This window comes from Rhyacophila brunnea, unplaced genomic scaffold (genome assembly GCF_057557595.1).
Source record: "Rhyacophila brunnea isolate RB1 unplaced genomic scaffold, BYU_Rbru_1.0 scaffold_9, whole genome shotgun sequence".
Classification (NCBI taxonomy): domain Eukaryota; kingdom Metazoa; phylum Arthropoda; class Insecta; order Trichoptera; family Rhyacophilidae; genus Rhyacophila; species Rhyacophila brunnea.
The window spans coordinates 41,052,793-41,069,725 of NW_028233361.1; the positions used below are offsets into that span (position 1 = coordinate 41,052,793).

General features: G+C 35.5%; 1 protein-coding gene across 2 annotated transcripts in view; it reads right to left on the bottom strand.

Annotated features, from left to right (window-relative positions):
• The window catches only part of LOC147063632 (uncharacterized), a 570,851-nt gene that overhangs the window by 193,347 nt on the left and 360,571 nt on the right, over positions 1–16,933 (bottom strand). Inside the window, exons 8-11 of one of the 2 annotated variants that reach the window (XM_085959789.1) lie at positions 14,143–15,212; positions 6,351–6,701; positions 4,028–4,216; positions 1,855–2,322 (exon numbers count right to left, since the gene is read on the bottom strand). In XM_085959789.1, coding sequence (XP_085815915.1) covers positions 1,855–2,322; positions 4,028–4,216; positions 6,351–6,701; positions 14,143–15,212 — 2,078 coding nt within the window. Of the gene's footprint in view, positions 1–1,854; positions 2,323–4,027; positions 4,217–6,350; positions 6,702–14,136; positions 15,213–16,933 lie in introns of both variants that reach the window. The other variant, XM_085959790.1, reaches the window with a different exon arrangement.

The following is a 16,933-nucleotide window of genomic DNA, read 5'->3' on the forward strand; positions in this document are numbered from 1 at the left end:
ATACATGTAAATTGTACGTAAAACATTTCACCGCGGTACAGTCCGCCGTGAGCTTTCTTATCGGAAAGAGATGACTATACTATACGGTCTCCAATTTTATTTGATTCAATATTAACATTAATTCAATTTTCATTATTTTCAAAATTTGTTTGCTTCTGGCTTCCTGTAAAGTCTAAACCCACAAGAACCGTATTTGATTTAGGCATGAATTTTATCTCAGTACTATACGACCCAGAGGTTGGACGGTCTTTAATATACCGCCATATATTTCCGATACAACATTTGACGGTGAAGTGTGACACGGCGAACTGCCAACGTACAAATTTCCGGACACGATTATCGAACATGGTAATATACTTAGGTAATAAATAGTTCATTTAAAACCTTCAATAATTAGAGAAACCTCCAATGTAACATGTCTTATTTTAATAAGACCATAATGTATCACATTAAAGCTAATACAAATACTCTATGACAATGAGCCACCCAAAACTTGATATTAAAATAAATCAAATCATTCCGATTCTTTCGTTTTTGTCTCTCCTGTAAAATTTAAATAGCATTACATCAGAGAATTTAACGGCTTAACGATATATACAAATATTTCTATGGTCTGACAATCACATTAATTATTTTAACGGTAAATAAAACACATGATTAGTATTAGTGGTTATTATAAGTTAATTTTTACTAATACGAAAAGGATAATTATTGCAATATAGGGGATGCTAGTTACATGAAACTATTGTAAGTAGAATAATAATTATTGTTCCTGAAGTATAAGAGCTTGATGCAAAGATGTCGACGATGAGTAAAACTTACTAATTATTAACCCTGTGCATAGTTTATCAAAATAATAAAAAACTTGGCAACGATGCTCTTGGCGATCAAAGTGCTACCATGTTTCAAAAATTGAATAATCGTTAGTAAACCGGTTCTATGCCTTCAGCGAGTTACCTTGCTCTATGAAACCGTGATCTACAGGCCAGGCCGCACATACAAATTTCGCAAGTTATCTCGTCTGACTTTAAACTCAAATTGCTAGCCACTGTCGATTGATTTGCATAATCTAAATAATTAAGCACACAGTGACATCTGTTTGAATAATTATGAAATACTAAGCCACAAATTGTCAACAGCGATTGTAGTAAGAGCTTCGTTCTACATTTAACGTGTGTCATTCAAAATCTTCGGCTTGTCAGATACTGCCATAATAATATCGTGAGGCATAGAAAAGGTTAATTTAATGATTACTTTATTTGAATAATCCATTCATAAAAAAACATGTTCATAAAATTGACTGAGTGAATCTAAAATTGTGTTGTAACACTCGTAGTAATAAAATTAAGTGTGATGTTTGCTACACTAAGTAAATGAAATGAATGAAAATTGTAATTTAAAATAACAGTTAGTTTAAACTTTCGCCATATTCCACAGCCAACATGTTATAGCTTGCAATTTAATGCTGCATGTAGTGTAAAGGACAGAAGCAGGGGTCAGGTTTAGATATGTACATGAAAAAGCAGGGAGATTCATAATGATAACCTTTATATCAGTTTCACTTTCATATATCTAGACTCCGTCGTTAAAGCGTTTAATTAATTGATAATTAACAGTTTTATTGTAATTAATGTAATCTCATTCCATCAAAAATTACAGTTAACATCATAAAAGTAAGTTAGGTTAGATTTTTATCAATTTAAATTAGTAGCCAAAACCTAAATCACTACAATAAGATTAAAAACAAAAAATCCATACAGTTGTTAAGGATAATTCAAACGGGATACAATCACCAAGTGCGCTGTTAAATCAAAAACCTACACCAAAATACGACACACTAAAAACAATCCTAACCTAATTCTTTCTTCTGCTTCGTTTGACCGTCTTGCTCCGACGATTCTTCGGAAGCACCCAGAGTGTCACCCTTATCATTTTTAATGGAAGACTTCTTTATATCGACACTGGACACCGAATTAGCCCGCTGCTTGGTCAATTCAATCGGCGCCGTTGTCTTATTCTCGATCAACGATCTCCGGTTCTTGCTGGTGTCAACGGAAAATGGCGGCTTCAAATCCAGCTTGATCATCTTGTGCCGTGGCGACGGTATATCAGCCATGTCATCCTTCACAATGAGGTTATGCTGCTTGGCGTTTAACTGCCTTGCATCGTCAATTTCACTTGACAGCACGGGCATAGTTTGGAACCTGGGACTCCTCGGTTTCTTGTTGTTGCCTATTGGCGGTCTAGGTGCGAGTTTTGCGCCGAATAATTTCATCTTTTCAGCCAGTGTCAGTTTCGCAGGATCATTCTCGTCTAATTTCGCTGTGTAGTTGTACGCATTGCGAACGAATTTCGGCGTACAATATATCGGTGCGTAATTTATATATAAAGTATATATTACAATACGTGTAATAGTAAGCAATATGCGTTTCAATAATAAAAATAATATGACGTATGTACAAGTCAATTATTTATAATCATACAGATTAAAAGATATTTTGTAGCATTTGCCGTAGTATGTTTGTAAAAAGCAGCCGTATTTTACGAAGATAACATGCAAAAGAAAAAAAAAGACAAATTATAAATGAAATGAAAAATAAAAACCTAAAATTAATTTATTCTCCAAAATAATAATAAAAATAGAAATCATAAGAAATAGTACTTAATCCACTTAATTTGATAAATATGGACCTCAATTTCGTCCACTGTAATGGAAACACATACGTTACGTTACGTTAATTGAGTTGCTTAGTCGCTAAACCCTCTATGGAGGTTGTTTTGGGTTTCAAGTAAATGTTTTGTGCATTTACGATAATGTTGATGCTATACATCCACCAGTATAAATTGACCGCTGAGTAAGGGCACCACATGCTACCATTTGACATAGCATTCAATATTTTTTTATACTGTATTGAGCTTAGTTCCAAATTCAAACACCTGACGATTTGTGATTAGTGGTGACATTTGTATAGCAATTTAAACATATGCTAAAAATCGTGGTTTGAATCACGGCATCTAAGCGGTCGGCCATGTCGAGAGGATTTAGTAAACTGTTATTTATCCTAGAGCGGATTTAGCGACTCTCAATATTAATTTTGATTTTTTGACGAAACAGAGCGGAATTTAAATCCTTTTAACACCTCAAGGAAGACCTATCGATATAGCACATTCATACGTACATTCTAAACTAATTTTATTGAGAAATCGCCCAGAGCAGGTTTAGCGACTAAACGACTCAATTGATTAATAATCATTAAATTAAACAAATGTATAAATTGTATTTAATGATATAGTAAACGTGAACAGTACAATTAATACCATGAGCTCAAAATAATTGCGTTGAGCTAGAAATCGTCCAAAGAAACATCAGTCAGATTTTTAATTCGCAACCAGCATTCAGCCTTATATTATACATGTGGATTAAGTACTATAATATTGTTCTTTATTTTAATTAACACCTTGTCATTCTACCAAGAATAATTGACAGTTAACAATGTTAAAGTGATGTATTCTCATAAACGTTATCTTCACTACGTTAACTTCATGTAACTTTTGTAAAAATTTTAATTATGTATGGTAAAACTTCGATGTAACAAACTGATTCAGGAGAAGAAGTGTCCATTGCGTAATAAAGTAGATTTTCTGAATGAGTAGTAAAAAAAATTGACAAATTAATCTGTTTTAAATTATATGTACAAAAATCCTGTTTACAGGTATATATCAATGTCTGCAAAATCAATGTTTTACTGTAATATTCATTTTAAACTTAAAACAAAGCTAAAAAAAACATGCTTATATTCATTTAGAAATCGTAAATTATTAAAGCTTTTGTAGCCAAAGAATGAAATAATAAAGATTTAAACTTTAGAGTAATAAAAAAACCAGACGTAAAAGTGCTTAATAATAATATTAAGTATAAAGTTTGTGCAAAAGAATAAACCTATGATAGAAATATTTAAACTATCTACAATCAGTAAAATATAATTATGTATGCAAAAATACACCCAGTTCAAAAAAAATAGCGTACCGTCTTCGTCCTGTTCCAGAGTTAAATTGAAACTGCTCCGTGATTGGTTGAGGGGGTTAGGAGTGTTTTCATTTTCCGCAATCGTGACCTCCTCAAGGGTGATTGGCTGAGTTTTGAATCTGTCGAGAATGGATGGCGAGCCGTCATTCATCTTTGATCTGGAATGCCTCAGAACTGGTTTGATGGCAGCTGAAAATGAATAAAAATGATCTTTATATACATACGTAGGTGATGAATGCTATCAATTGACCTAAGAGGGGCTTGCATATGAAAGTATTACTGCGTTCTCACGTGACGATTTTTGACATTCAGGTGTTTACAGAATTTTGAATAAGAAATCAAAAGGATTGTTCCTAATTTTCAATTTAAGTTGAACCAATAGTCGTATCGTAATCAAAGTTTGCATGCCGATGCGAATTATTATCACTTCGGTTACTCAAGGTAACTTACTATTTAAACAGTTGACTCTAATGAAGATTCACTGTTGAATTGACAAAAGTCGAAAGGACCTTAACTCCGTTCAATTCAACTTGGCAGTTGATCAACTTTATTAAAATATGGTTCCTACTTATCAATTGACTTTTAACTGCCATTCAACATACAGTTTTAATGACAAAAATCGATACGCATGGATTTACTGCTGACAGTACGTATTACCGTGGCTATAACAAAAAAATGTAAGTACGTATTATCGTACAAATATCAAGATTCAAATTTATTTATTTTTCATGTAATGAACATGACAAATTATAATTTCAAAGCAAGATTGCATGCATAGATCAATTGGACTGTGCGATATCTGCGCCTGCGCAGTAGAATGATAGTAGCGAACCTGCTGGTAAAAAACGAACTACACCACGCAGACTCATTTTGGGATTAACCGATTTTAATGACCTGTCAAATAGTACCATACAATGACAACATCGCATCTCGCTTACTCTTGAAGAATGAGATTGGCGAGACAGTCAGCACTTATTTTTGCGATAGTTCAAAATACACACTATTAGTACAAGTAAATCCATGCATATGTACAGGCGCTATAATTTAGTGGTGAAGGTTGGAGGCAGGCTGTGGAGATTCGACATAAATAGTGCACACTAAATTTTGTCTGTCATACTTATTTGTTCTCATTGAACCAAGAATACAAATTACATGAGAAACCCAAATAAAAATCACGACCAGTGCCGTGTCATACTGAGCCGGCCGTTCTTAAGGGGTTTCTTGCATTAAGCAACCGATGGCTGTTTAGTGACTAGTGCCGTCACGTTTAGGTCAGAATTGAGAAACGTAAGTGGCAGCTGTTAAAATAATCAATTATAATATCATACACGGAATTGAAGTCAATATAGTAATTCAGTCCTCCTATAGTTCATACCACACAAGGCAACCATAACAGAAGTGATTTGCGCTAATACAATGACTAGAAAAGCCAACAGCACACGACATCGTGCAGGTACACATGTCGACAAAAGCAGTAGCTGCCATCCGAGAATGTGAACTGCAGCAGCTAAATCAACCAGCCAACATAGTCTTAACATGAATTCTTTGTGTAATTTCCTGTTCTGAGTTCTTTGGAAGAAAATTTTTGTGAACAAAGATTTAAAAGTATAAGAAACAGTGATAACCTGTAATAGATTTTTGGGCTTTCACCACGTGTCTTTCTTCCTTCTTTCCTCAACATTTCGAGACAACACGAGAGGCCATACCGACTGAAACACTACGTGATGTCACAAATTTGACTTCAATACCAAGATACAGAGTCGGAATAAAGGACATTTCTCACGATTGGTAAAGGAGGCCATCGAAATCCATAGGAACCGTAAAAATATTAATAACGATGATGGGCTACGGCTAAAAAAGTCATAACTTCCGGTACTGTCAGTGAAATCCAATATTCGATCCGGAATCACTGATCATCACAACTGACAGCACACTAGCAGCACAGCTCGCAGCTAACCGAATTCCTTTAAACATTCTTAGAGCGGCGTTCGCATTCATACACCTACACTACACTAAACTTCATCATAACATATTTCTTGAGAATATCCTCTACAACGAGCCCAAGACGACGAGGAAAGAAGGACACACGGTGAAAACCCAAAACTCTATTACAATAATGAATAACCATGAAAGCCTCAAACATTATAGTGATGAGCTGGTCAGTAGAAGAGAAAGATTTTTTAAAGGGGGTTGACATGATTGCAGGGGTATTTGAGAAAATGGATTTAACATTCGGGGATAAAATTGAAAAATTAAAAATCGTTTTGATCTATCATAGTTTTAGATATATAAATTAATAAATTCTACCCATAGCTCAAAATACCTTTATTTGCCATGGTCTGCATCTGCTGCCACATAGAAGCCCTGGCCGACACACTGTTACTCTTCATCAGGCCGTGCAGAGCTCTGGGGTTGTTGGCATCCTCTCCCTCGGGCAGGTCATCATCACTGCTGTCGTCACTGTCATCTTGACACTTCACCGGGCTGCTCTTTATCACCGCGTTAGCAGTCTCTTTCAGGATCTGCTTAGTGGGGCTGGAGGGTGACAGGATTTTCCTGTCGATGATCGGAGATATCGATGTGAGTGAGCTGGGCTTCATTAGTTTCGATATCGGACTCTTCGGTATCACGTCCGGCTGCTTGGAGAAATCTTGGGGTAACGATGGCTCCTCGCCTGAAATTCATAGAAAATTCGATCATTATTATATTTTAAAAAGCAGTAGCTAAATCAGGACTTCTTAATCAGAAATAAATATAAATGATCTAATCAGATAGTAACAGTAGGTAGGCACAATTGTTTTGAAATAAAACTTCTACAATTTTAGATAGAGAGAGAATAGAAAGAAGAGAGAAAGAAACCAAAAAGTCGTAAAGGAGATTTTGACATCACGAAAGTTGCGTCAGCAAGAATTATTCCTTGACGAAGTTACAACTCTTTTTTGTAGGATATCAGTGAAAAATATATTGAGGCACATAAGTCAAAAGGGCGTAAGTGACATGTTTACGAGAATGTGTTAGAAGTAACACTCAGGTTTAAAAAAAAATCACATAAATGTATTGTGACCTCACTGAGATCGAACCCGGAGCCCAACCAGTTCCTCACGCAATGGAGGGTCTTACGAGGTTAGATTGTTTGGAATTAAGTTTTAAGTGCGCCAACAATCCCTCCAGCAATAGCTTTACCGTACGCATTAGTGAAAAATATATTATATACGAAATCAATAAACTTATTTACATTACGACTTATTGACAAATTGTCTCTACTATAAAAATGCAAACTGTCAGTTACGCCTTTTTGGCCTGACAAACCTCGATGTTGAAAAAGGTCATAAGACTATAAATACGATTATATCAGATGTACTTAATGTTATATTAAAATGTTATAAATGAATACTGATTGCCAGTAAGTTATCAAACACTTTTAATTAACATAAAAATGTACAAAACCAAAAAATGCTCGTCTAATTAAAATAATATTCTTTTACATTGAGTAAATATTAAACGAACATTTCAATCAGAAATAGGGCAAACTTTAACAAGACCTTTAAACTTGAATGAATGTCAACTAAATATGACCAAAGTCAAAGGCAACACTGCCTCGAAAGACCTTTGTTTTCATTCTAGAATGATTGTTTCACAAAGCTCCTTGATAAAACTTCTGTCAACGATTTTATATTGAACACAAAAGCGAAAGAGCTTTCAAAATATACTATAACTTCGGCAGATACTTCATTGTTTCTATACAGAAGGTATATATTATTCTTTATTAAAGTCGTAAGTAACTTTGTTGAGGATGAAACATTTTCTGAAAGAAGTTATGTCAAAAACTTAATAAGTCGCATCTTATAATGTTAAAATTAGCATTAATTAGTATTACAATTATTATAATTAGTAGCAGTCAATTCACGATGGAAGGCCATTAATAGAGTTGTAATAATAACAGATAATAATTTATATCTACATAAAAAGAGAATCAATCTAATTATAGAACTGTATATAAAATTGAACATATAATTCGAAAATATCCGCCCAACGGGACTTGTACCCGTATACACTGAATCCGAAGAAGTTATTACACTTAATTAACACACGAAAGAACATAATTAATATATCCACCGCTTTTTATTGTCATTGGACTCTCGTATTAGTAATGAAGATTTTTACGATTTTATGATAATTGGAAGACATTTAAAACTAAGAATGCCTTTTATAATCGGTGTAATACGGAAAGTATTAAAATGAATTTAGGGGAGTGTCTTCAATAGACCGGAAGGGAAAATAAGGTATAATAACAATACACAATATACCATGCCCGATCCTAAAAAGATCATAATATGGGTCTCCACCATTAATATGGTACTATCCATTGGTCTCCACAGAGTGGAGGTTTGAATTAACAGATTTTTGTTTTTAAGATAAATAGATGTTGGCAATTTGCCCAACCTATTAGGTCCATACTCCACTCCAAACACACGTTAAAAAATACGCGTATTTGTCAGACCCACGATTCTATCCTGGGACCCACAACATTATAAGTCGACGCGAAAGCCGCTCTGCCATCGTGGGCGTTAAATAATACTCTGTGGAGTCCCATAATATGATCCTATTAGGATTGGACTAAGAATAATAGAAATAGATAGGGTGCTGTAACCTACTGCAACTTTAGGCAACATGCGATCAATCAAAAAATATAAATATTATGGAGGACTATTTGATGGATGGACTATATGAATGATTATTATGGAAACCACCAGTTAAGCGTCGCCGCTTGATAAATGGAAATAGGTTTAAAGACGTAAACTGGACTGAAATGTGCAGAAAGAGACGGAATTTTTCATTAGGGCGTGAGCAGATAGAGATGTGTGAATTTGTATACTATAAGCGATCACACCCACGGTGGCAGCGCGGCTTAAGCGCTGGACTATCACGCCGTGGGTCCCAGGTTCGAATCCTGGGTCTGGCAAGTACACATATTGTTTTTCAATTTGTGTGTGAGTCAGAGTATGGACCTAATAGGTTGAGCAAGTGGCTGACATCTATTTCTCGTATAAAAAAATCTGTTAATACAAACCTCTACTCTGTGGAGGCCCATATGATCCTAATAGGATCGGACATGGTCGGAATAAAGGAAGCGATCAAGATCCGTTACCTTTGTTATTAGTCCAAACGACGAGAAAACGAAAGGAATATAACCATCGAACGGTATCCAGGTAAAAATGAAATAATTATGCTATCGATTTACTTTCCGAGATAATAAAATCAAAATATGACACTAATTTTTTACCTACTTATGTGGGTTTTGAGAAATGCCTCGTAAACTGTACGCACTTTAAAATACTTGTATATTATACTACTCAAATTTAAATGTCACTATAACTAAGTTAATGACCCAGAATTAACTTATATATTGTGTACCTACCTACAATTTTCCAAAGCTTATGTCTTTACTCTGTTTTACGATAACAAGTGTGAAAATTGAGGGTAATAAATCTCAAATGCCGAGCTTATTATTGTATCGGGTGACATTTAGATTTTCAAATAATTTGACAGTAAAATTCGACAGTCCTATTAACTCAGTAATGTGAAATGTCATAATATCTACAAAATGCCAGCTTAACATAGAATCAAATCAAAATAATGGGCAATTAAAATGAGCTATGTTCATTAGTTGTAAATTTTTAGATAGGTACTACTACCACACAGTTCTGTCGGTGTTAGTACCGAGGTATTTGAAAGTTTTTCCTTAGGAACAAATATAAGGTCATACGTAACTTGAAAACACCTCTGATATACATACCTATACCCACTAGAAAAAATCATATTTGAAAAAAATACGAAACTCGACGGGATTTGGACCCGTATAACCATTGGTGTCGCGCCAATCTGTGCATTATCCAATTATGCTACGAGCCCAATATCTAATTACGACAACTTAAGCTCGTAGGTCATACATGAAATGCTTATCAAATTGCGTTATTGTATATATATTGAGTATCGGTTTTTGTGTATTAAATCAAGGAATATTAATTACCTTAATTACTAACCGACGCCCGGCTTTCGCCAATGGTTATGCGGGTTCAAATCCCGTCAAGTTTCGTATTTTTTTTCAAATGATTTTTTCTAGTGGATATATTAACCAATTATGCTACGAGCCTCCTATCTAATTACGACAATTTAAACTAATAGGTCATATATGAAATGCTTATCAAATTGCGTTATTATTGACTATCGGTTTTTGTGTATTAAATCAAGGAATATTAATTACCTTAATTACTAACCGACGTCCGGCTCTCGTCAATGGTTATACGGGTTCAAATCCGGTCGAGTTTCGTATTTTTTTTCAAATGATTTTTCCTAGTGGATATCTATATATCTGAAGTGTTTTCAAGTTATGCATGTTCAATATATGGAATATTTCATTCTCAAAATCCATTGAATAAAAGAAATGGTTTATTAAAAATATAAAGTCAGTTGATATTATTATGTTCAATTTCTTTAAATCAGTCATACAGAACGATAATTAACTTTGAAGTCAAAGCATCATTGTGACAATACAGTAATTGGATAGTAGACCACTAAAGCTCTACGTATGTCATAGTTTGGGGAGGGCAGCAGCTCTTACCGGTTATGGGTTAAGGGTTTTTGAATTTTTGTTTAAGGGAATTTGAATTAAAATTCTCATGGATTTAAGTTTTGTACTATTCCATTTGAGTCGTTTTTTTGTGACCCGGATTTCGCCTTTCGGCATCTTCAGGCACTATGTACACTCACCAAAAGGCAAATACACACTGACTCTCAGTTAGAATTGACTTCGGATTGTGTTAAAATATTCCGTGAGTAGATGTCAAATCACGTTACGCAAATTGTTATATATTATGTTATATTTCAATTAGAATGCACTTCATATGTACCTCTTTCTAGAATCATTGAAAAACTCGCTCTAAAATTTAGCATAGCCAAGAGAAATGCTGTTAAAACATAGCAATTATGCAAGTGCTAATACTTCGATACAAACCTACCCTAGATAGCTGCCGAAGTATCAGCCGAAAGCAGTTTTGTGTATATAATAGATGCGCTGGACCGGTTTAGTTGAAAATGTCGCTCTGAGGCGGACGAATCCGGTCCAGATATTAATTAATATAAGTGGAATAAGTACGATAAAAAATTGCGTTTTAAGTCACTGGTGCCTGTTAAATTTAGTTGTTACTACATAGCTCTTTTTAAATTTTCCAATTGTGTTTTTATTTAAAATTTTAGGCGCGGGTCTCGGAATAAACGAGTAATTAGTTTCTTTTGTTTATTGGCAAAGAAATCTAGAAAAATATAATCAGCCAAGGTTCAAAGAAAAACACATTGCCATTCAAACAAAATAAGTTTTAAAAAAAATGGCACATATGTACCTACCACGTATTTGCAAAGCACTAATGATTTTCTAATTGATAAAGAAACCTCATATCACAGAACAGATAATAAATAGAATACCGATAGGCTATATTCAATACGCCGCATCGTGATACAGGGTTTTGAATGTGTGAGTGTCCTACGAAAATGAAGCACGCATTATGCACGTGCAATAGTGTGTGTAATACACCAACATTAAATGAGCGTAAATGCATAAATCGAGAGCAGTTTTCAGTATTCGACGTAAAACATATTCTTGACACGTGTGTAAGTTTAACCCGGATTCTTCCTTACTCGAGTCGGTTACCTGCTATCGCCTTACCCGTTATGTATTTCAGTTCCCATTACTTGTAAGTTCCCTGCCTCACATCCATACAAAAGGAATAGTTTCATAAAAATTATATTATAAAGAGAGTGACTAATAGAAATTTTCATCGTTTGAAGGAAAGATGCACATTGAACAAAAAAATGCGCAATAATACTTCATTCAGTATGATTATTATTTCAGGGGATAATGCAAAGAAAGTTTGAGAACTGCAGATGTTTGATAATAAACACACCACATTACTGTAAGAATTGAACACGTTTGGTACGAGTATAGTCGACAATAGCAACCGTAACAATAATCACATTAACCCTGCTAAGTGCGTGCGCACGGGAAGAAACATGAGGTTCGACAGTTTTGACACAAAACGAGACATAGTCGGAGGGGTGCTATTCTAAAGAAAGCGATGCAAAAGATTTGATATTGTAACATAATATAAATCACCATAATCAAATTCCTATATGGACGAGAAGAAATTGCATCTACGCATATTAATGGTTCAAATATTCATTGAGGTCACGGAAATTGACTGAATTTCATTGTTTATTTGCATTATTCAGGATGAAAAATCCACTGATATAACCCATTTGATTTGCTTTAAATCTGCATTTGACAGGTATTAGATTGTAAAATAACCTCATGGAAAACATGATAAAAATACAAATAGAAAATGCTGTATTCAACCGGGTGGTAACAATGTTGATATAACTATACCTACTATGGTATGAAGTGAATATTTGGACGACGGAATAAACAATGGTTGCATTTTAATAAAGTTTTTTTAAACCTAAAGGGCGGACGTGCTCAGCGTGGGTCAAAATGGAGCTTTTATTCTATTTTCAAAGCATGATCCTGGACATTCCTTAAACGTTGTAGATAATCTATTTATATAATTTTGAAGCCTTATTATCCTTTATATTTATTTTAAACATTTGATGACTGCATAAAGTATTTTTATTACATAAAATAGTATTCTTTTAAACCTCTCGCTCTAATGTTTTAGAATATAGTCATATTTCAGTACATGCATGTGCAGTGGTGTTAAGATTTTTTACATTTATTAATTTTTAAACGCATTTATAAAACCGTTTAAGGAATGTCCAGGATCAAGCTTTGAAAATGCAATAAAACCTCCACATTGACCTACGCTGAGCATGTCCGCCCTTAAATGGAAACGGGTAGAACTGATACATCGAAGAGACAATAATTATTGCTGGAGAAATCTAGTCATTTAAATGAATCTGAGAGTAAAAAAACGTCCAAAAGGTATACATAGGCCGCTGGATCGTTGAGATCATGGCCCTCACATAATGTAGGGACCCCCCACCCCTCCCACCCTAGGATCTTTGTCTAAGGTTAAAAGCAGTGCTTCGCCCTACAGTAGAGTTTTCTAAATGGTGTTCACGGTAAAATTATGGTTATTTAGTGTATTTTTAACACTTAAATCCACTTGAATAATGGAGTTGTCGAGTATCAACACAAAATTAAAAATTGCATCGCAAATCACCACATATTCTTAAATATTAACAATATCTCCGCAGGCGACTTTTTTTTTACTATAAGGCGTAAAACCCACTTAACGCAGCAAGTGTGGCTCTCGCGCAAAATTTCACAAGTGGCGCGTAAATCAACGAAAATACAACGTAATCAAATACGCCAGCGCCCACTGGATTTGACGACGCATTATACGCGCCCGCCGCATGAATCATCGTTTTTTCGCGAATCACCGCTTCTCGGCGATACGAATGAAAGAAAATACAATGGAGTCCATTCATTGAACACAGCGAGCAAAATCACGCTCTGGACGGCGTCGTCGATCGACGGGCGAGAAGTCATTATTTAATAACAGAGATCTCATTGTTTAATTTTATTGCATGTCCTATATTTCGCTGGTTGAATAATGTCGTCGTAAATATTAATTACAAGCCCCGAAATAATATAATATTTTTATTGCTTTGTTATGAGAGGCGCTGTAATAATAATTATTTTGTGCTGCTTGAGCCGCTTATTACATAGGTGAAGGGTAATGCGCGGGTGGGAGGGGGCCTACTCAGTAGTGAGCGAGTCGAGCGCTTTCTTGGTGGGCTTTATGCCTTAGAGTACATTTGTGGTGACTGTTTATCTCACTTATCTGGTCGACTCGCCATGCCCCACCCCCCATGAGCCCGGGCCTCCAGGATATAATCCTGTCAGCCCCCCCCCCCCTTGTGCCATGGTTTAGAATGTTTAGAATTTATATAGCTAAGTTCTGCAAAAGTACATGACAAAGCAATGCACAATATTGCTTGGGATGAAATCAACTTAGAAAAGACTTCATGCAGTAGTAGGTAATGTGATGAGGAGAATAATATAATGCATAGAAAAATACATGAATAGAACTTACACTCACCGGAAAGCGGTCCTGAATCCCCGGAAGACATCCTGTTGAAGACTCCGCTGTCCACGGACACGTTAAGGCTCCAATGATCCGCGTCCACCCCACACAGTGCGCTGCTATCAACGTCCAGCGCCGTTCTCACATCTTCCAGTTCCACTTCCAATCTGTCCAATTCCTGAAGAGTGGCCTCCCTGCCACCTCTTTGGTAGCCGATCTCTTTCTCAGGACTCTCAAACAACTTCTTCGGACGCTCTCTCTTTGTAGGAGAAAACTTCACATCCAAACTCGCTCGTCTCGGACTGAGGTCAGCAAGACTTAACGGCGCATCAGCGGAAGAACTGACTCTTGCACTGGACACTTTGGAAGATTCGTCAATACCAGATTGCGCATATAAATCCCAGATCAATTTATCCAATTGACTGTCTTCTGCGGTTTTTGAATTTCTTCTAGCAGTCTCTTCAAATATTTTATTAAACTCTTTAGTCACGGGACTCTCTTTTGAATCATTCAAAATTTTCTGAATCCGATGCAGCGCATCATCAGAAGTTCTAGTCCTCGATAATTCAGCTTGCCTTACCCGTTCAGGGGAATTAAGCAGATCTGAATAACCAGTTAAATTGTAATTATTGTAATTACTTGACGTTACATCGAATTCTCCAGACGTCCTTCGCCTTTCTGGTGATTCAATTTCTCTATCTTCGAAGTCTCCAAAAGTCCTGCGACGTTCGGGGAACAAATTCCGTCGCCTTTCAGCAGATGTTTTTGGAATCGGAGTACTTTTAGGTGCTCTCGTTCCTTCTAGTCGAGGACTTGTTTCAGGAGAAAACCTGCACGAGATCTGCTCCTTTCTTGCAGACGGTTCAATATAGTAAGGATTTGTAACAAATGTTCCTATTTTGGAAGGTGATTGAAACCTGTCAGGTGACCTTGATTCTTCTTTGTTTTCAGTAGTAAAGTCAGGGAAACTGTTAGGATTTTTGGTTGTAAAGGCAGATTCTTCGGCGTGGTTTCCAAAGTTGGGGCGCTCGTCAGTCTGCGGCGATGGCTGTCTCCGCTGGAAAGCGCCTTGGCTGAAGTCCAAGCTGTAAAGTAAAATGGGATTCGTTTAGTTTATATTATTATGAGAGGGAATTGGCAAACGCAGCGGGTTACCATATCATCGTATTGAGAGATATTGAGTAATTCAAACGTATACACAAATATTGTTTTATAGAGACTAATGTATCCAAGGCATTAAAGCAACTCCGCAACACGCCTAAAATATCTCCGACGCGAAATATAAAAATAAACAATACAAAAATACGTATTATAGAAAGCAGTGCATGTTTATACGAAATGGAATGATACCACTAACAGATGTGCTAGAGAGTATAGCTTATAGTGAGGTAGGTAACGACAGTTAGATACAAGAAATTCATGTAACCAGTTAGTTAACAAGCGCATTTTCACAGTGCCTGATTAGACAAAATGTAGTATATTGTAACCAATGAACAAAACACTAAACGGTTTACCATCGATCGATAAAAGAATATCTATATTTTTTTACATAATTAATCGTACCATTTCTAAATATAAATTTTCTCAACCCACGGAAATGTCTGCAAAAAAACGATCATTCAAACGGGTGCCAATCAAAACCTGAGACAAGAAATAATTAACTCCACAATTAAAATCCCGAAATATCGATTTGGTAAGGTTACGTCAATGTGGGATACGAAGACTTTCCAGTGGGCCGGACCCTCGACAATATATATATATTTAATAGTATGTTTCTGAGCCATACTTACATTATTCACAATAGAAAATGGAAGATACGTTAAAATAACATTTTTAAAATATCCTAACGGCGTACATACATGAGGTTACCTATTAATTATTAATACATTGATTCAAAATCACAACACAATATGTCAGTTGTCGTCGTTAACGAAATTCGATAATACTTCAGATGCATGGTTACTAGTTAATTTTGTTGTGATTAGGTATGACACAGATGGCTATATTAATAAAACACGTTGACTGTAATCCGATAGATATGGGCTCGAGTCCCGTCACGCCCAGAACCAATATTTAAACAAAATATGTAATATAAACACATTGCTTCCATTACAAAACAAAAACACTTGAATTAATAAAGGCAGCATAATTATTTCTCTATCTTAGAAAGTCCAGACGAAGTTACGAATCCGGTCAGAAAAGTCCCAACATGCTTGCCAAGTCGAGATGCATGGCAAGTCTAATGGATTAGTAAAGTTTGGTTAGATTCCAACAAAAGTCAATTTTACAAACCATCGCGTGTCAACTTTCAGGTAAAGTAAACGTCGATTTGTTAACATTTATCTAATAGCAGAATCAACCAAATACTCCTGCACCCTTTTCATGAAATTTAGTGGGATTACAGGCGGCGTTGCCAACTTAGCGTTTTTAGCGATAGGCATCTAGTTTGCAAAAAATACATCTAGCTTATGTCGTTTTTGTTAGCGTTTTTTGATGCCTTCGACAGCTTTAAATGTGCTGAAACTAAGATAGATATTTAGGTTATTTTTTACCATCAGATAGGTATTTAATGAAGGTAGGTCGGTACTTGAGAAACAAAACAACAAAATGAAACAATAGGAATTCTTGGCGTTATAGTGATATAATGCTATCGGATATGATGTGTACTTATTGCATGTAGCATCGGATTGATGATTATTTTTGATTCCACTCTCTGATATTACCGTTGTTAGATAAATAAATTATTTGTCAATTTTGAAATGAGTTTCTGGGAAAATGTGATGTGATTTATACCGGTATGCCGATT